The sequence below is a fragment of the Chiloscyllium plagiosum genome, chromosome 4 (assembly GCF_004010195.1).
Source record: "Chiloscyllium plagiosum isolate BGI_BamShark_2017 chromosome 4, ASM401019v2, whole genome shotgun sequence".
In the NCBI taxonomy this organism is placed as follows: Eukaryota; Metazoa; Chordata; class Chondrichthyes; order Orectolobiformes; family Hemiscylliidae; genus Chiloscyllium; species Chiloscyllium plagiosum.
The window spans coordinates 103,472,767-103,494,602 of NC_057713.1; the positions used below are offsets into that span (position 1 = coordinate 103,472,767).

The 21,836-nt window shown below is 39.9% G+C and overlaps 1 protein-coding gene across 1 annotated transcript in view; it reads right to left on the bottom strand.

Moving 5' to 3' along the window:
* Window positions 1-21,836, bottom strand: part of LOC122549508 (regulator of G-protein signaling 22-like) — a 119,433-nt gene that overhangs the window by 77,589 nt on the left and 20,008 nt on the right. Inside the window, exons 6-9 of the mRNA XM_043689367.1 lie at window positions 17,855-18,366; window positions 12,567-12,728; window positions 9,050-9,215; window positions 1,494-1,648 (exon numbers count right to left, since the gene is read on the bottom strand). Of these exons, the coding sequence (XP_043545302.1) occupies window positions 1,494-1,648; window positions 9,050-9,215; window positions 12,567-12,728; window positions 17,855-18,366 (995 nt within the window). The remainder of the gene's footprint in view (window positions 1-1,493; window positions 1,649-9,049; window positions 9,216-12,566; window positions 12,729-17,854; window positions 18,367-21,836) is intronic.

A 21,836-nucleotide genomic window follows, 5' to 3' on the forward strand; every position in this document is an offset into this window, starting at 1 on the left:
GATGAAGGAGCAGCACTCCGAAAGCTAGTGCTTCCAATTAAACCTGTTGGACTATAACCTGGTGTTGTGTGATTTTTAACTTTGTACACCCCAGTCCAATACCAGCTTCTTGGAGGGTAATTTGCAGGGGATAGAACAAAGGACAAAACAACACAGGAGCAGGCCCTTTGGCCCTCCAAGCCTGTGCAGTCACATTTCGCCCTTCTAAGCTAAAACAGTATCCCTCTGTTCCCTCATTATTCATATATTTGTCCAGCTGCTTCGTGAATGCTGCTATTGTGTCTGTTTCCACCACCTCCTCCAGGCACTCATCACTCTTTGTGTGAAAAACATACTTTGCACATTTCTTTTAAACTTCCTCTCCTCGCAACTTGAATCTGTGTCCCCTAGTAATTGACTCTTCCATCCTGGGAAAAAGCCTCATTCTTTCCACTCTACCCATGCCTTTCACAATCTTACAAACTTCTATCAGGTTGCCCTTCAACCGACTGCATTCCAGTGAAAACAAACCTAATCTATCCAACCTTTATTCATAATTAAAATTCCCCATCCCAGGCAACATCCTAGTAAAACTTTTCTGTACCCTCTCCAAAACATCCTTCTGTTAACGTGGTGATTGTGGGATGATGTTTCCAGGCATCTGCTGCACATGTCCCATGAAGTGGTGGAGACATTCAGCTATGCAAAGGGAGAGAATTCCATCAAATTCCTGACATTACTGTGTAGATGGTGGAGAGATTTTGGAGAGTTATGAGGTGAGTTAATCACTACAGAATTCCCAACCTCTGATCTGCTCTTGTAGTCACATTTTTTAAGTGAAGTTTTTGACGATGATACTAGAGGATTTAATTTTGGTAATGCCATTGAATATCAAATAAGATGACTATATCTTCTGTTGGAGATGGGTCATTAATCAGACACTTGTGTGCAGTGATGTTACTTGCCACTTTTCAGCCCAAATTTGAATGTTGTCCAAGTAATGCTGCATGCAGCCATGGACTGCTTCACTATCTGAGGAGTTAAAAATGGTGCGGCCATCAGTGAACATCCCCAATTCTGACCTTAAGTTGGAAGAAAGCTTATTGTTAAGAAACTGAAAATGGTTGGGCTGAGAATATAAACTTCAGGAAAATTCTGTAGCAATATCAGAGGGTTTTGATGATTGGCCTCCAACAGATTTCGATTGTGTTCAGTCTAATTTCAACCAGTGGTGAGTCTTCCCCTAATTCTCAATTGACTTCATATTGTGAGAGCTGTTTGATGCCTTGCTGATCCAAATTCTGCTTTGATGTCAAGGGCATCGAGTCCAAACCAAAGCCTAACTGTTCTAAAATACCTTACGTGATTTCATGTGTTAACCTACTAAATTCTGATTCTTGAATTGAGATATGCAAGTTAAAAATGCAATGCACACAAAAGGTATTTTATCACTATCTCATGCTATTCGTATTTTAACAAGCCATTCCCCATTAAAACATGGCATGTTGACTCACTCCTTATTCACCACATTGTTGGAAAGACTCTCCATCATCTTTTCAAACGATGTATTTTCTGTTTCGGGTTTTGGTGGATTTGGTTTTGGTGATACGTGAGTTGCAGAATCTGGTTTGAGTCCCCATGCTGAATATTTTTGCTGGTTATTTTCATACTATTGGAAATATTGCAAGAACAGAACTAAATTAAGAGAAATTCACAGGCTTGTTTTCTTTTCTCTTGTAACAGAATCTAATTTGTGCAAGTGATGGCAAAAAGTCTATGTTATACACTACACAAGCCAAATATATTTTTTAAGCTGTCATATTCAATCATTTCTGATTTTCATTCTTGTACTTTTCCAGTGTTTGATACTTCCTTTATTTGTACAATTGCTACAAAATTGGCCCTTGTGTTGCCTTTCTACACTAGAATGTTTTATGTAACAATGCACCTCCTCCCCTTTGAGAGAAGTATTAAATCATTCAAGCTAGCTTTAACTTGTGCCCACCACACGTGAATTTGGACTCCCTGTTGAGCCATTATAACACGATTAAGACTGGCAGCATGCTATAACCATGATTGCTGTTTTTAAATGGTAAAAGATTTGTTTATTATGATGCTGGCCTTTTCACTGATCTTTGTAATTATGTTTGATTGTTTAAGTCATTGGCTGGAGCTAGAAAGTCCAGTTATTGACTCTACACAGAGAAGATTATAAAAACAGATTGTACATTGTCACCATTCATTGGTATAGTGTTGGAAATAAAGCCCAGCTATTCCCGACATAGTCACAGAAGTCAAAGATTTTAAAAGTATTCAAAGATTCCCCAATATACCAGACTTTTAGATCTAGGTTGACAGAAAACATGGACCAGCTTTTGGTATTTTAGAAGAGTTACTATTTATTACAAGTGCTTAGACACTAGTTATAGATAAACAGTTATAAACTGTTGACATATAACCTGAGAAATTAAAACTCTGGTCCGATTATATACTCCCCTTTTACACAGCCAGACATACATAGGCAGGTATAACAACACTGAGGGAAAAAAGACTGGAAAAGCAGTGTGGTGGTTCCTGCTCACAAGGGTTACTGTTGAGATGATTCTTATTAATCTTGAGCTGGTCAGAATGCTGCTTCTCAGTCATCATTCCCCAAATGCTTCCATTGGTTTGTCAGAGGAACATTATGGTTGGTTGGTTTAAAAAATAGTCTCTGACTTATCAATTAAAAGTCACAGCTTACAGCAAGTGCTGAAGGAAAGATTAACTGATTTTCTTCAAATTTCATGAGGCTGATTGCTTTGTTGGTGACCAGTTATTGAGATGAAGGCCTTTTGCCTGCCAACAAATATATGATGACTTCTTGTTAGCAAAATGGAGAGAAGCTCGGTCAGACCAGAAAAAAAATAGCAGCTAAGCAGCAGTCAAAAACTCCCTTGGTACTCTAAGTTCAACCCTCCCACATTTTATATACTCCTCTAAAGTCTCTGCAATATTGAGCCCTCATTATCTGCCTTAAGTTTCTATATTTTTCTCAATGCTAACCTTGGGTGTCCTTTGAAATCCAAGGTTCTTTGGTCTTAGTCCTGCCCTTTGTCTTTAAGGGAACTTATTTTCCTTGTACTCTCAATATTTAATTCTTCAATGTCTCCTTTTACTCTGACAAAGTTTTGTCTGCAAGTAGCTGCTTCCAGTCTTCTTGGTCCAAATCGTATCTTATCTTAGCCTTTTCCCAATTTATTCCTGGAACCTCCCTAACCTCCTAAACCTAACTGATTTATGGTCACTATTTCCAAATTCTCCAATACTGATAAGCTTACTACTTACTTGGACTCATTCTTCAATGTTAGGTCCAGAACTTCTTTATCCCTTGTTACTCCTCTTATGTACGGGTTAAAATAGTTCTGTTTTAATAATTTTTGTTATTGGCCTACCTTGCACACTAACACTATCCCAGTTAATATTTAGGTTGTTAAAAAAAAACTATTATTATTGCTTTGTATTTATTACACTTCTCTGTCGTACACACCCAAATGTGTGTTTGCCATTTTGAGTTTTCTACTTCATCCCATATGATCTCATTTGGTGATCCTTCTAAGATATCATCCATCCTCACTTCTTTAATAGATTCTTTGATCAATATTGTAACCTGATAAATATCTGGCCTTAATTATTTCTTTTTTTGTCTATGCTCCTTCTGTCTTCCAGACTCACTTGTGTTCTACTTCCAACTCAACTTCTCTACCCTCTGAACTACTTATCAGGATTCCACCACATTGCCAATCTAACCCATCCCAACAGCATTAGCAAAGGTTCCCTCAAGGATGTTCATCCATATATATGTGTGGTTGGTTAAAACTCAACCAACGTATATAGGTCTCACCTTCCCCAGAAGTAGTCTCAATGCTTCAACAATCTAAACCCCTCCTTCCTGCATGATTTCACCAGCCACAAGTAGATCTACTTTTATATTCACTACTGCATCACACCAAGACTAATCTTGAGATTACTCTGTTTGAAGTCCTACTTTTCAGGATTTTAGGGTTTTAATTTGAAAGTTCACAACCATACGTGCTTTGTCAGGACTGAGAAGGGGTTATTTGAAGCTGAGAAAGTCTAGGTTCAGTTATATGAATAATTAATGAAGAAGTTAATAAATGCTCAAGAATCAAAAGAAACAATGCATTCACATCCTGCTCTAATGTAGAAGTCAGGACTGTACACAATAATACAGCTGAGGTCTAATAAGTATCCTATTCAAGTTCAACATGGACTCCTTGCTCTTGTGCTCTACGTCCCTACTAATAAAGCCAGAGTACTATATGCTTTATTAATTGCTCTCTCAGCTTGTCCTACCACCCTTAATGATCAATGCACATAAACACCCAGATCTCTGTGCTCTTGCATCCCTTTAGAATTATAGAATTGCTTTTGATATTGATTGCCCATCAAGGTTGTTCTTACCAAAGTATATCACCTGACACTTCTCTGCATCGAATCTCAGATGTCAGCTATCATCCACTCCACCAACTTGTCTATGTCCTTTTGGACTTGACTTTGTAAGGAACACAACATAACTCTGATAAAGTCAGGAGTTGGGTTTATTTTGCATTTTACCCACATGAGGGGGAAGGGGCCACGACAAAGCATATACAGAGAAATAGACTCCAAAAGGATTAAGTTATTAATATTTGAATAATCTCTAAGTAAAAAACAGTAGAAGGTTACCACTCTAGCAATGTCCTTTCTTATAGGGTCAAGCCCAAAATTGGAATTAACAGTCTCTAATTCTGCATATAGGATGGCTGCATATAGGATGGGCTTAAATTAATTCAGCAGGGGTGATGAGAACCAAATTGTAGTTTGAGTACACAGGAAATCGAGAGAAGTGAAGTCAGAACTAAGGTTTCAAGGTCACAAGAAGGCAAGCAAGAAGTTGGTTTGAAGTGTGTGTACTACAATGCCAGGAGCATCCAGAATAAGGTGGGTGAACTTGCAGCATGGGTTGGTACCTGGGATTTCGATGTTGTGGCCATTTCAGAGACATGGCTAGAGGAGGGACAGGAATGATTATTGCAGGTCCTAGGATTTAGATATTTCAGTAAGAACAGAGAAAATGGTAAAAGAGGGGGTGGTGTCACATTGTTAGTCAAGGACCGTATTTCAATTGCAGAAAAGACTTTTGAGGACTCGTCTACTGAGGTAGTATGGGCTGAGATTGGAAACAGGAAAGGAGAGGTTACTCTGTTGGTGTTTTTGAGAGGCCTCCAAATAGTTCCAGAGATGTAGAGGATAGGATAGCAAAGATGAGAGTGAGAGTGACATGGTAGTTGTTATGGGGGCTTTAACTTTTCAAATATTGACTGGGAATACTATAGTGCAAGTATTTTAGATGGGTCAGAGTTTGTCCATTGTGTGCAGCAAGTTTTCCTGACACAGTATGTAGATAGACCAACAATGGGCGAGGCCACATTAACTTTGGTACTGGGTAATGAACCCGGCCAGGTCTTAGATTTCGAGGGAGGTGAGCACTTTGGTGATAGCGACCATAATTCAGTTATGTTTACTTTAGTGATGGAAAGGGATAGATACATGCTGCAGGGCAAGAGTTATACCCGGGGGAAAGGCAAATAAATGCAATTACACAAGATTTAGGATGCATAGAATGAGGAAAGAAACTGCAGGGGATGGGCATAATTGAAATGTGGAGCTTATTCAAGAACCAGCTACTGTGGGTCCTTGAAAAGTATGTACTGGTCAGGCAGGGAGAAAGTTGTCGAGCATAGGAGCCATGGTTTACTAAAGAAGTTGAATCTCTTGTTAAAAAGTAGAAGAAAGCTTATGTTAGGATGAGATGTGATGGCTCATTTAGGACATTTGAGTTACAAGTTAGTCAGGAAAAACCGAAAGAGAGAGCTAAGAAGAACCAGGAAGGAACATGAGACGTCATTGGCAGATAGGATCAAGAAAAACCCTAAGGCTTTCTGTAGATATATCAGGAATAAAAGAATGACTAGAATAAGATTAGTGCTAGTCAAGACCAGTAGTGGGAGGTTGTGCGTGGAGTTAGAGGAGATAGGGTAAGTGCTAAATCAATATTTTTCATCAGTATTCACACTAGAAAAAGACATTGTGGTCGAGGAGAATACTGAGATACTTGCTACTAGACTAGATGGGATTGAGGTTTACAAAGAAGAGGTGTTAGTAATTCTAGAAAGTGTAAAATTACATTAAGTCCCCTGGGCTGGACGGGATTTATCCCAGGATTCTCTGGGAAGCAAGGGAGGAGATTGCCGAGCCTTTGGCTTTGATCTTTATGTCACCATTGTCTACAGGAATAGTGCCAGTAGACTGGAGGATAGCAAATGTTGTTCCCTTGTTCAAGAAGGGGAGTAGAGACAACCCTGGAAATTATAGACCTATGAGCCTTACTTCAGTTGTGGGTAAAGTGTTGGAAAGGGTTACAAGAGATAGGATTCATAGTCATCTAGAAAGGAATAAGTTGTTTAGGGATAGTCGGTTTTGTGAAGGGTAGGTCATGCCTCACAAACCTTATTGAGTTCTTTGAGAAAGTGACCAAACTGATGTGGTGCATATGGATTTCAGTAAGGTGTTTAATAAGGTTCCCCACTGTAAGATAATGCACAAAATGCCGCATGGGCGGCACGGTGGCACAGTGGTTAGCACTGCTGCCTCACAGCGCCAGAGACCCGGGTTCAATTCCCGCCTCAGGCGACTGACTGTGTGGAGTTTGCACATTCTCCCCGTGTCTGCGTGGGTTTCCTCCGGGTGCTCCGGTTTCCTCCCACAGTCCAAAGATGTGCAGGTCAGGTGAATTGGTCATGCTAAATTGCCCGTAGTGTTAGGTAAGGGGTAAATGTATGGGTGGGTTGCGCTTTGGCAGGTTGGTGTGGACTTGTTGGGCCGAAGGGCCTGTTTCCACACTGTGATGTAATGTAATCTAATCTAATCTAAAATCAGAAACTTTAAGGACATTTAAATGGTATTGGACGAGAATGGAATAGTGTAGGTTAGTTGGCCTTCAGATTGGTTCCACAGGTTGGTGCAACATCGAGGGCCGAAGGGCCTGTACTGCGCTATAATGTTCTATGTTCTATACCTAAGCAGTTTAGGCAACTTTTCTCTTCGAAAATCTCTTTAAAAAGTCTTCAGAAAATGTTTTTCTGACATATAACTTCTGCTTTACTGTTCTGGAAAGAAATGTACTCAAGAGCACAGATAATAGGTTTCTGGTTGCTTCTTATATGCCAGTGTCATAGACTAATAGAGATGTACAGCACGGAATCAGACCCCTCAGTCCAACATGTCCATGCCGACCAGATATCCCAATCCAATCTAGTCCCACCTGCCAGCACCTGGCCCATATCCCTCCAAATCCTTCCTATTCATATGCTCATCCGGATACCTTTTAAATGTTGCAATTGTAGTCACCTCCACCACTTCCTCTGGCAGCTCATTCCATATACGTACCACCCTCTGAGTGAAAAAATTGCCCCTTAGGTCTCTTTTATATCTTTCCCCTCTCACGCCAAACCTAGGCCCTCTAGTTCTGGACTCCCCCAGCCCTGGGAAAAGATTTTGTCTATTTATCCTACCCATGCCCCTCATGGTTTTATAAATCTCTACTAGGTCACCTCACAGCCTCCGATGTACCAGGGAAAACAGCCCTAGCCTATTCAAACCCTCCCCAGTAGTTTTGCTTTTGTAGCCTGGAATTTGGGGAATTCATATTGTTGTATAGAGCAGCGCTAACCCCTGAAGTGACTAGTCTTCAAAACTGTATGGCTTAAAAAGCAGTTAGATCCATTGTGGAAGTCATGGACTAAGTCTCCTGGTGACAGGTAAGCGGTTACTTTCAAAACAAATGCTTGCCCTGCCAACAGCCAACTGTATATGGTTCATTCCAGAGGTTAAGTGTAAAGTTAAAACCCTATTTTATAGGGTTTTATATATTTTGCACTTCTACTACGTAACTTTTTGTTTCTAAGAGATGATCATCTCTAATAGGTTATAACACAAGTTAGCCATCAGACCAATCAGGAGATGCATAATGTGTTGGAGATACCTGGAGTGTTGATTGACTGGCTTACATTGACTTTTGAAGATGATTCTGGAAGCACCAGTCACATGATTATAACAGCCTTTTTTTATCAGACTCTTTAATTTTTTTTAAACATTGTATTTATATAAATGATTAATTTTTTTACTCAGTTATTAAACCATTTACCTCAATTTATGCCTTTAAATCATCAGCATTGTTGCACAAGCTGCATGCGTTTAGGCTGATTGCTTTTAATTCTATCTCATCTTCGTTGTGTATTGTAATCCTGTTTGATAGCTGCCATTGTTTAGTTTGTTTTCTAACTTTTGGCTTGCCACTCTTCTACTTTCTGTTACTCATTTTGCTTCCTTCCAAACTTATCTTCCTTTCACCTGATCAATTGCCACCCCATCAGCATATTCTTGAGTTTAAGCAAAGTGATGAAAAGTGTCTTGTCTGTCATTTCCGTTAAAACTAACATTTCAGACAAAATTTACTGATGATCAGAAGCCTGTGAAGTCCAGCACTTCCTGATTTACCAAATTACACAAATTACATAATATACTCTATTTTCTACAGGATTGATTTATAATTCTGATTTAAATGGTGTAATTTCTTGCACACTAAAATTTGCAGTCATTCTGTTATTTCTACTTCGAAAAATTTGCAAGGGGCCCCCAATTCAAAAAGCAACCATTATTGCGCCAAGCAAGTTTCAGAATTTCCGATTCAATTTCTGCAAGCTAGAGGTTATAATTGGTGAAGGAAATTGGAGGGAAATGGCAAAGAAATAAATTTGTATTTATCTCACTTTCTGTTCACAGATTACAAGTTCCATGGTTGCTTGGCAGTGTGATATTTGCGCTATGACCCACATTTTGCAGTTTCATTCTGGGAGAATAGTCAGACCCACATCAGAAACAGTAAAACTGAAAAATGTTTTTGATAATATTTGTAAAAATAATTGCTTGAAATTGCAGAATGTTTCAAACCTGATATAATACTAACCTCTTCTGGAGTGCAAACAATTCGGGTATGAATTGGCATTGGCATAGCAGTCTTAGTATATAAACCTATTTGTGATTTAGGTCTCAGGTGTCGATCTTCCCAATCTTTCAGTATAGTACCAGCTTTTCTTATGGGAATTCCTTGGTTAACACAATACCTTGGACCCCTGCATTTGTTTGAAAAAATAGTTGAAAGCAATTATTACATAAAGATATATTTTTGGAAATCCAGTACAGTTTACTAGAATTCCTGGAAATTCTAATAGCCATTTACTTGCCTTCTCCTTTGCAGAGTGTTACAATTTATTGTTTGAGTTGGAATATTTATTTATCTTCCAATAAGGTGAAAAGTACAGAAGATTCAAAGTATATTTTTCAAAAGCAAACTTGGAAATTCCTGAGTCATTATTATGATTTATTTTAAATGCTTCTTTTTTTATTTTCAAGTTCATCCATCACAGAACTGAAGCTAATTGAATTCTGCAACAATCAACAATATCTTTAACAAACTAACAGTGACGTGACCAAATGGTGTCCTTTTTCAGTTGTTAATATTCTATGATTAATCAAAGCTCAAAAATTATTTATTATAGCTTGAGTTAATACATTCACTGCACATACTTCATAATATAATTATACAATGTTTACAAAATAGCTGATTAAGGATGTCAATTCTGCTCTAATTAACGGTTATATGGTCTAAACCTTGCCAAATCAAGGTTAAAGCAATTTAACTTGCTCTACTCACTAACTCCCTTCCTGGAGCCTTACCTTTTATTTATTTCCGGGTGTTTATTAAATTTTTTTCAGCACCATCTTCTCTAATCTATCCATGCAAATTAAGTTCTTCACCTCTAGAACCATTCTTGTAAATATTTTCAGCATTCTGTCTAAATACTTAACTGTCTCCCAACATTGGAGCCACCAGAATTGAATACAATACTACAGCTGAGGCTGAATGGAGAGTTTTATAAAGCTTCACCTTAACTTTTTTGCTTTTGGACTATATGCCTTGCTTTGTCCATAATGCAATATATAATGTTTTAACCACTTTCTCATGCTGTTCAAACACTTTAATGATTTGTGCACATATACCACAGATTTCTCTGTCCCTGCAGACAAGGCCCCTTCATCTAAAACATACAAAGAACTGTTTGAAATCTAACGCTGGAAATCTGAAACAAAAACAGAATTTGCTGGAGAAACTCAGCAGTTCTGGCAGCATCTATGCAGAGAAAACAGAGTCAAAGTTCCGACAAAGGGTTCCTGGACCCAAAATGTTGACTCTGTTTTCTTTCATAGATGCTGCCAGACCACCCGAGTTTCTCCAGTAACTTTTTCTTTCAAAATGTTAGTTTCCACTGTCTCTACTCTTCTTGACAAAATTTTTCAACTTAGACTTTTCTGCATCAACTTTCATGTTGAACAGGTCACCATTCCACAAGCATATGTGCTCTTAAAGCCTATCACCATTATCCTCAAATCGCAATTTTTGCTAGTCTTGTATCCACTGCACATTTTGAAATTGTGGCCTAATTAATGTTATCAAGAAAAGTAGTTCTAATAACAGTCCTGTTGTGTGTCTTGCTGCTCAGCATGAAATGATTTCACCCACAATCCACTGTAAGGAGCGTAGGATCTGCTTGCTTAATGTGGTCGAGGAAACCACTCACTTCTAACCAGAAGTGACTTTTGTATTGAACAAGTAATAGTTTATCATGTTTGCAATTGGTTACATATTACATTGATAAATATTTTTACAGAAACCATGAGGAGGATCTGGATATGAGGTTTTACTTCTTTGAGATCCTGTGCTGTTCTCCCCCAGCACTGCACCTCATCTCCTCCAGTCCATGTGTCAACATCCTTGTGGATGATGCTTGTGGCACTCCTCAGTATCAAACATTTCAGACTCTTACTTAAACAACACCTTTTACTAGTCCACAAAACAGCCATACATTTCATATCTGTGCACTGCACTATCCCTTTTATTACGTATGGATAGGCCATTCGGCTCCAGAGTCAAAAGTGTGATACTGGAAAGGCACAGCCAATCAGGCAGCATCCGAGGAGCAGGAGAGTTGACGTTTTGTGCATAAGCTCTTCATCAAGAATGTCAGCTCTTTGACCCTGCTCCGTCATTCAATGTAATCACAACTAATCATCCAACTCAGTACCCTGTTCATGCTTTCTTCTTATACACACTTTTTTGTAAGGAAAGCAATCCCAACTTCTCCATCTATTCATGTAACTTTGGTACTGGGTAATGAACCTGGCCAAGTGTTACATTTGGAATTGGTGAGCCTTCACATTCTCCCATCAGTTTGACCGCGCATCAGCCTGAAGCAGGTGAGGGAGGATGGGGTTGGGGGGTGGAGCTGTTGTCGGGCAGGGGTTAGGGGAGGACAGGAGTTGGGGCGGAGTGGGGTGCAGGCCTGGTTTGGGAGCGGAGTGGGGGCAGATGGGATTGGTACAGGCAGGGGTTGGGGCGGAGTGGGAGCGGATGGGGATGGGGGCGGGCAGGTTTGGGAGGTGTATGGGTCGGGGGAGGTGGGCGGGGGCTCCCATGGGGTATGCTGCTGCCTAGTCTCCTGAATGGGGAGCAGACTTCACAGAAAACTCCGAGACCCAGAGGAAATCAATTAACCCGTTATCAAATGAGTTATCCAAACGAAATAGTGCCCGCCCATCTCGTTCGGATAATCGAAGTTCCTCTGTATTCTGACTCCCGGTTCCTACTCTCTAAATCACTATTCTCAATCTCGGGTCCACTCTCTAAGCCACCGCCCTGACTTGCAGCTCCTACTCATTCTGACTCCTGGCTCCTACTCTCTAAATTTCTGCCCTGACTGCCCATGCTCTCTAAATCACACTCTGAAAATAAGAGGTAAATGACTGGAAATAAAACTAAGACAAATTTCTTTTATAGAATCATAGAATCCCTACAGTGTGGAAAGAGGCCTTCGGCTCAATAAGTCCGCATCGACCCTCCGAAGAGTAACCCATTTCCCTACATTTACCCCTGACTAATGCACCTAACCTACACATCCCTGAACACTGTGGGTAATTTAGCATGGCCAATTCACTAACCTGCACATCTTGGATTGTGGGAGGAAACTGGAGCACCCAGAGGAAACCCACGCAGACACAGGCAGAATGTACAAACTCCACACAGACAGTCACCAGAGGCTGGAATTGAACCCAGGTTCCTGGCCTGTGAGGCAGCCATGCTAACCACTGAGCCACCGTGCTGCCCAAAACAGACGTGACAGCCACTACACTAGGTAATCAATGCATGTGCCTGAAGTCCCCATGGCCCAACTTTCATCAAAGAGAAGGATGTGTTTGGAATTTTCTATCCCAGACGTCTGTGGATACTCAATCATTGAATATACTTGAGTCAGAAGTCAGTAAATGTTTCAATACAAAGCAATATAACATACATGTTGTAGTGCATGTCTTCTTGAATTGCTTGAAGTATAGGTCTGGTGTTTTATGTTCTAATTTTCTGTACTCACCAATATTGAAGTAGAGGTATCACTATTTTTGACTGTATCTGACACAAATTTTCTAAAGTCCAATTTGATACAAATGACAGATCCAGCTTTGCACGCGTTTCTGCATTCAGGTAGAATTCACCGTTGCTACACAAATAACGATCCCTGATGTGGTTCAGGAAGCTTTAAAACAAAGATAAAGAACAAAAATATAATTAATACTTTTTTATGGAAGAAAGCAAAGCCTCTAAAATAATTTGGTAAATGAGTTGAATGAAGAGCCAAGAATTCAACCACAGAAAGCTGAGTCCCACAAATCTTCACCAGATGTGGAAGTCAGGGAGGCATCTACTGCTGGCCTCCCTTCTAGGGTGTGCTGGTTGAATCACAGTGCCAACAGGTCAATACCTACAGCAACCTGATCAATGTCAATGGCCAGTGCAGAGGCTGAAGCATTCAAGGAAACAGCAATTCTATAACCTAGACACATTCAAAGAGGGATAAAGTGGGGTTAGAGAATACCAGGACCTGGCAAGAGGCGAAAAGATCTCCAGGGATTAACATGGGACTGGGAGATTCAAAGTATGCAGCCAGCACCATTGCCATTAGGGGAGCAATTCCTGCATTTCTTTTGAGTAGGATTCACTCCTTCCTTCTTAAATACATCAGTGCCCTAGAAAAGTCATCAATTTAGAACAGAATGGCAGTTAACATAAAAGTCATAACTGTTCATGAGATGTTCTCTTCAGGTGGTGGCAAACACCTCTCATTTCCTGCTGATGTCAAGTGGACTAGCCTGTAGTTAACAGGAATGTTATTGAACCCTTTCTTGAATAATGGTGTCACATTTGCCACTTTCCAAACCTTTGACACTTCCAAGCATCAAGGGAAGTTAGCAAAAGTGCATGTATAATTTTTCAATCTCCATTCCCATCTCATCTAGTAACTTAAAGAATTGATGAGGGCAGAACGGTGATCTATATGGACTTCACTAAGGCATTCAATAAGGTTCCCCATGGAAGACTGGTTAGCAAGGTTAGATCTCATGGAATACTAGCCATTTGGATACAGAACTAGTTATAAGGTAGAAGACAGAGGATGGTGGTGGAGGGTTATTTTTCAGACTGGAGCGCTCGACCAGTGGAATGCCACAAGGATCGCTGCTGGGTCCACTACTTTTCACCATTTATATAAATGATTTGGATGCGAGCATAAGAGGTAGAGTTAGTAAGTTTGCAAATGACACCAAAATTGGAGGTGTAGTGGACAGCAAAGAAGGTTATCTCAGATTACAACAGGATCTTGATCAGATGGGCCAATAGGCTGAGAAGTGGCAGATGGAACTTAATTTAGATAAATGGGAGGTGCTGCATTTTGGGAAAGCAAATCTTAGCAGGACTCATACACTTAATGGTAAGGTTCTCGGGAGTGTTACTGAACAAAGAGACCTTGGAGTGCAGGTTTATAGCTCCTTGAATGCGGAGTCACAGGTAGATAGGATAGTGAAGAAGGCTTTCCTTTATTGGTCAGAGTATTGAGTACAGGAGTTGGGAGGTCATGTTGCGGCTGTACAGGAGATTGGTTAGGCTACTGTTGGAACATTGTGTGCAATTCTCGCCTCCTTTCTATTGGAAAGATGTTGTGAAACTCAAAAAGAGTTCAGAAAAGATTTACAATGACGATGCCAGGATTGGAGGATTTGAGCTATAGGAAGAGGTTGAATAGGCTGGGGTTGTTTTTCCTGGAGCATCAGAGGCTGAGGGGTGACCTTATAGAGGTTTACAAAATTAACAGGGGCATGGTTGGAACAAATAGAGAAAATCTTTTCCCTGGGTTGGAGGAGTCCAGAACTAGAGGGCATTGGTTTAGGGTGATAGGGAATGATATAAAAGAGACCTAAGGAGCAACCTTTTCACAACAGGAGTGGTACGTGTATCGAATGAGCTGCCAGAGGAAGTGATGGAGGCTCGTACAATTGCAACATTTAAGAGGCATTTGGATGGGTATATAAATAGGAAGGGTTTGGTGGGATATGGGCCAGGTGCTGGCAGGTGGGACTAGATTGGGTTGGGATATCTGGTTGGCATGGACAAGTTGGACCGAACGGTCTGTTTCTGTGCTGTCCATCCCTATGACTCTATGACTCTAAGTTATCCAAAAGACTTATTCACTTTCACCATAGCTGGCTTTTGCAGCACATCCTGTCTATCAATGATTACTCCTGTCTCTACCACTACCATGTTGTTTTTGTTGGTAACTTCTTCATTGATGTACATTGATGCCAGTAATGATTAACTACTCTAGTCGGTTCTGCATCTAAGTGTATGTCTCTGTCCTTGTCCCAAATAGGCCCCACCTCACTTCTCATTACTCATTTACTATTTTCAAGCCATTGAATTTGTTTTGCATTCCCTTTAGTGCTAATGGCCATTTTATTTTACTCTTCTCTCTTTGCCAGTTATATTCTAATCGTTACTTCCTCATTCAACTTGTTGCATTTTTTAGAAGAGTTCATCTGATATCGATCATATACATTTTGTTTGATTCACTATAATCACCATCTCCCTCATTAGCCACAGTTTGGTTCCTTTACCTTTTGCCTTTGTTCGGGTAAAGCTAGTCTGTATCTGAAACATCTCGTCCATAAAGGATCATCTGGTTACATTTCACATTTTCCTATCAACCTTTCTTTGAAGTCAATCCTGTTCCAATGTACAAGGTCTCCTTTGGATTTATCCTTTCCCTACTCTTCCAGATTCTTGCCTCTCATGACCCTTTGTTTTTCCAGGTTATTTTAGGAATATTGAAACCCCATACTAAAAAAAAATCCATAGTTCTTAAAGTGTTCTGCAATTTCGTGATCAATCTGATCCTTTCTCTTCTTTCCATTATGTGATGGTCTCTCGTATACGTCTAGCCGCGTTATTGCTTCTGTATTGCTCCACAATCTGATTCTTTAAACTCTCATATACCTTATCCCACTCCTGTATCATAATTGTATTCTGATCCTGTTTGTCTCTTCCAATCCTTGAACTAAATCTCATCTGTATTGCTCCATTGTGGTGCTTCTCTCCATGTCAAACCTGTTTCAACTCTCAACCAGAGAACCAGTTAAAGTGCCAATGAGGAAAATGATCCCAAATCACTGAAGCTCATCTTGTCCAGATCTCTCCTCTTCCAGAACAAGAATCTAAATCCATTCCTTCTGCATTGTTTTTCCAGTAAAAACTTTAACCTGTGTAAGCTCAATGTTCTTATACTTACTTGACATAAATTGCAAATAATTCAGAAATTAATTTCTTTGAGATCCTGCTCTTTAGTTTCTACGCCAGATTCTGAAACTCTATCTGGAAAGACACAAACTTTTTCCAGGCTATTTTAGTTTCAATTTCGACCACAACTACTGGATGTTCCCTGTCCCTGATAAATTATTCTATATCTATTCAGTAATATTCTTCCATTAATTTGTAATTAATTTGAGCATCAAGTGTTCTTCATTAAGATTACCCTACCAATTTCCAGTAACTCCCATACCATTGAAATCAGAGTGGCCATGACTATAGCCCCCTTTTTAAGCAGCAGCCTCTAAGTTAAGGGCTCTCTTCCCCCACAATGAGAAAAGGTGGTACATCAGGTTAAAGTTTTTACTGGAAAAACAATGCAGAAGGAATGGATTTAGATTCTTGTTCTGGAAGAGGAGAGATCTGGATAAGATGAGCTTCAGTGATTTGGGATCATTTTCCTCATTGGCACTTTAGCTGGTTCTCTGGTTGATGTACAGATAGGGTAGACCCAAGACAGGCCAAAATCAACAAGGTCTTGTCATTAGATGGGGAATCAGTAAGTGGACATAGTGAGGAGAAAGTGAGGACTGCAGATGCTGGAGACCAGAGTTGAAAAATGTGATGCTGGAAAAACACAGCAGGCCAGGCAGCATCCGAGGAGCAGGAGAATTGACGTTTCGGGCACAAGCCCTTCTTCAGGAATGAGCCTCAGGAGTGAGGCAATATTCAGATATCTCTGGAGTCTCTGCTTGCAGACCATCTGCTACAAGTTAGAAAAAATAATCATTTGCATCTGTTTGTGCAAATCAAGATATTTCTTTGAGTTTTAAAAGCTACAATTATCGCAGCAGGGGTTTTGAAGTTCATTGTTGAAACTTTATTGCTGGAACAGCACAGCAGGTCAGGCAGCATCCAGGGAACAGGAGATTCGACGTTTCGGGCACAGGCCCTTCTTCAGGAATGATTCCTGAAGAAGGGCCTGTGCCCGAAACGTCGAATCTCCTGTTCCCTGGATGCTGCCTGACCTGCTGTGCTGTTCCAGCAATAAAGTTTCAACTTTGATCTCCAGCATCTGCAGACCTCACTTTCTCCTTTTGAAGTTCATTGACTGACTGATAGTTTAGAAAGGTTATTAAAGATTTAATATGGTCTAAGTAGCAGTTTGTTCATTCAAAGAAAAAAGAACAAAGAAAATTACAGCACAGGAACAGGCCCTTTGGCCCTCCAAGCCTGCGCCCATCCAGATCCTCTATCTAAACCTGTCACCAATTTCCTAAGTATCTGTATCCCTCTGCTCCCTGCCCATTCCTAGAAGAGATTAACCTCTTGTGGAGAATTTTAAAAACTTTGAATTGGAGTTTCTTTTTACTAATCTTATGAATGACAGTGTGTTAGACGTTTTATCTTTCTCTCATGTCCACATAACTCCTGAAGTCTGCCTCATGGTGGATACTGGATGAGTGGTGATGCAGGTGGCATGGGGGTATGAGGGGACATGGGAGGGAGCACGAGGGGGTGGTAGAGTGAGGGTTAGGGGGCATAAACAGCATCTGAAATAATATGGACAATATCCCAGAGAGCTGAAGAAGGCCTTCTAATCAGTCCACGGTGGCACTTGCTCACTTTCATGGATGGAGAAAGTGAGGTCTGCAGATGCTGGAGATCAGAGCTGGAAATGTGTTGCTGGAAAAGCGCAGCAGGTCAGGGAACAGGAGAATCGACGTTTCGGGCATAAGCCCTTCTTCAGGATTTCCTGAAGAAGGGCTTATGCCCGAAACGTCGATTCTCACTTTCGTGGATGCCTATACTCTTTTTTCCAAGTTGTTGGGGCTGACTCCATTCTCAATGTCTCCCTGTGGAGTGACTTTGCATACATCATAGTGCTTTTTACCAAGTCAGGTCCCGAGCAAGTCAGAAAACGTCAGTAACTGAACTCTTGATCCTTGTAGAAACAGAGAAACTGTAAAAACATCTGTTCGATTTCAAAAATCATGTCTGTGTTTGCAAATTAAACCTTTGACTAACCTTTGACTCTTTTTGGCATCCTTGATAACTTTTAGTCTTTCAATATCCATCCACAGCCACCAGTATTTTTCACCAGCTGTTCCCTGGAGAAACTTCTTGAACTTTTCAATGCCCTTACTGTTATTGAAATTATAATGACAATTTGGTGGATCATAGCACTCATGTCTAATATCATCTTCACTAGAAGAAGTACTTTCCTCATCCACACCTGTCGTTAAAGCTTGAGACATTGTATTATCACTTTCTTCTGCTGATCCCACTTCATTCTGCTGAGAAGGTTTTAAAACAGTCAACTTTGGGACCACCTGACTGTCAATCACTGAACTGTTGTTCAAGGGAGTTGTTGTTTGATCATTTTCAGAAGAGAGATCAGTCTCTGAGCTTTCTGTTGCCCTACTTGCTGTACTGATTTCTTCCTCTTGGGTTTCTATTGAATTTTCAGTGCTGTCTTGATCTTCGTTTTCTTCAGTATCAATCTCTGATCTTTCTCTCATAAAAACTGTTGCTGGTGCCTGCAAAGGGTATTCAGGAACAAATTCAAATAATTCATTATCCACAACCTTTGGCTTGGAATGTCCAGTAGAGCACCTATCATGTTGATCAGTTTCAAAATATGTTCTGCTTGAGTACCTTCTGTTGATTTTCTTTCTAACTGGCAACATTCTAGCTTCAACGCTCATCATAATTTCATGCAAGAGTGAATAGCCTGGAATAATTTGATTTTAAGAAATATAATTATCTTACAGAAAAAATGCAATGTTTCGGTTGCAAAAATCAAGATATATGATAACTCATAAATTCAAGGTTGATATCATCTGGCTTAGAAACATTTGTTAACATATGACATATGATATAGCAGTAGAGGCAGCTCATTTAGCCCCCAAGCTTGCTCCATCATTCAATAAAATCATGATTATTCTGTGTTTCAAATCCCACCTTCCTATCTATCCCCCATAACCTTTGATTTTCTAGCCAATCAAGAATATCTCGCTCTTAAAACTACTCAACGACCTTATTTCCATCACCCTATGAATCAGAGAATTCCAAAATCGCGCATACCTTTGATAGAAAAAAAATCCCTCATCTCTGTCCTACAAGGGGAGACCCTTCATTTTTAAATTGTGCCTATTTCCAGACTGACTGTCAAAGAGGAAACATCCTTTCCATATGTATCTTGTGAAATCCATTCAGAACAATATATTTCAAGCACGTCATCCCTCAACTATGCTAAACTCCAGTAAAAACTAGCTCAGTCTGTCTAACTTATTTATAAGACAAACTGTTCATTCCATAAGTAAGACCAAAACTGCAAACAGTATTCAAGATGTGGTCTCACCAATGCTCAGTATATATTCAGAGCATAACATTCTTACTTTTAAGTTCAATTACTGTCATAATAAAGTATGACATTCAATTATCTTTCTAGATTATATGCTGTATCTACATGGTAGGTTTTTGTGGCTCATGCACTAGAACACCTAGATCTCTCTGCATCTCAGTCCTCCACATTCCATGTCCACTTTCTACCAAAGTGATCAACTTCACATTTTCCCACATTATACTACATCTACCAGATTTTTAACCACTCATTTGCATCCTCTGCATAATATAATTCATCTAACATTAACCCCCCATTCCTAATCTCTAGAGGACCAACACTCACTTTTCCTTTTTAAATACCTGTAGAAATTATTGCCATCTGTTCTAACATTCCTAACTAGCTTCCAATCATCGTCTTAATTTCATCATTCTAATTAATATTCCAGTCACACTCTGCCATTCTTTATAATCTGACCTTTCATTACACAGGTCAATCCTTTTCTCATGAGTTTCAGCCTTTCCTTACTTTCTGTAGTTAACCACAGATGGTTCATATTAGGAATGTAGGTATTCTGAATATTGTGAAATATCCCCTTAAGCATCTGCCACGGTTGATGTATCTCCTAGCCTAATATGCCAATTCACTTCATCTAGCTCAGCTTTCATGCCTACATTTAGTAAGTTCAAAATACAATTCTTAGCATCAGTCTTCTCCTTTTCAAACTGGATTTAAAATTCAAACATGTTTTGGTCACTGCTGACTAGGTATGCCTTTACTCTGTGATTATTAATTAATCCTGTCACTTTACGCAATATCAAATCTAACACATCAAACTAGAGGACAAAGGTTGAGCAAAACATAAACTAGCATCTGTGTATTGAATATTCGGTATAAGCTTATACAATTTGATCAAATTGACAGATACTGCTAGATAGGCTAAGGTTTAATAAAGTATAGCTACAATTAGTAGTTATAGGTACTACCTTCAACACATAGTTTCAGATTGCCATATTATCAAAAGAAGCCTATGGAAGTACTGAAAAGGATACAAAGGAGATTTCCAAGGGCAATATCAGAAATGCAAGGTTATACCTATCAGAAAAGAATAATCACGTCTGGTTCTTTTCCCTCTTAAATAGAGAAAGCTAAAGAGTGATTTAACAGAAAGTTCTGAAAGATTTTAACAGAGTAGATGCAAAGTTTAGTCACTTAATTGGGAAGTAGTTGCAAGTGCAGCCAAAAGTTTCAATATCTAAACAATTACCAATGTTCTGGAAATCTGCATAGAGACATAGAGATGTACAGCACGGAAACAGACCCTTCGGTCTAACTTGTCCATGCTGACCAGATATCCCAACCTAATCTAGTCCCACTTGCCAGCACCCGGCCCATATCCCCCTCAACCCTTCCTATTCATATACCCATCCAGTTGCCTTTGAAATATTGCAATTGTACCAGCCTCCACCACTTCGTCTGGCAGCTCATTCCATACACGTACCACCCTCTGTGTGAAAAAGTTGCCGCTTTTATATCTTTCCCCTCTCACCCTAAACCTATGCCCTCTTATTCTGGACTCCTCCACCCCAGACTTTGTCTATTTACCCTATCCATGTCCCTCATGATTTTATAAACCTCTATAAGGTCACCCCTCAGCCTCCGATGCTCCAAGGAAAAAAGCCCTAGCCTATTCAACATCTTCTTACAGCTCAAATCCGCCAACCTTGGCAACATCCTTGTAAACCTTTTCTGAACTCCTTCAAGTTTCACAACATCTTTCTAATAGGAAGGAGACCAGAATTGCATGATCCAGCCAGGTTTTAACAGGGCAAGTATATTGACAAGATCCCACATGAGCAGATGGGATCCAGGGTAACGTGGCAAGATAAATCCAACATTGGCTTGATGGTAGGAGACAGAGAGTTGTCGTAGAAAGTTGTTTGTGTGACTGGAATCTGGTGTTGACTGGCGTATCACAGGAATCAGTCTTGAGTCCCTTATTGTTTGTGATATATATAATCAACATAGATGCGAATGTGGGAGCTGAGGGGAGAGGGATAATAAATAAGATTGTTGGTGAGATGAAAATTGGCCTGGTGGGTAATAGTGAGGAAGAAGGTTTTAAATTACAGGAAAATATATTTGGGTTGGTCAGATTGGCTGATCAGTGGCAGATGGAATTCAACACTGATGCACTTTGGAAGAAGTTAACAAGACAAGGGAGTACTCAATGAATGTCCAGCCATTAAGAATCTCAGAGCAACAGAGGAATATTGGGATGATTATCCACATATCCCTGAAAGGGGTATGACAGGTTATTAGGGTGGTTAAGATGACATATGGTACATTTACCTTAGTCATTTTAAAAATAATTTTAATCTGATTTATTGTAGTCACATGTACCTAAGTACATTGAAAAGTTTTGTTTTACGAGCAGGCAGACCATAGCAAACAAGGACATACAGATCACAGGGTGCTTAGACAGAGCGAGGCATACAAGGTTAGGGCTGCACAGGAGGTGCACCAAGTACAATTAACATTAACTTTAAATAATGCTAATCTTGATAAAGAGTCCATTCAGCAGTCTAATAATGGCAGGGAAGAACTGTTCTTGATCCTATTGGTGTTTGTGTTCAAGCTTCTCTAACTTCTGCCTGATGGAAG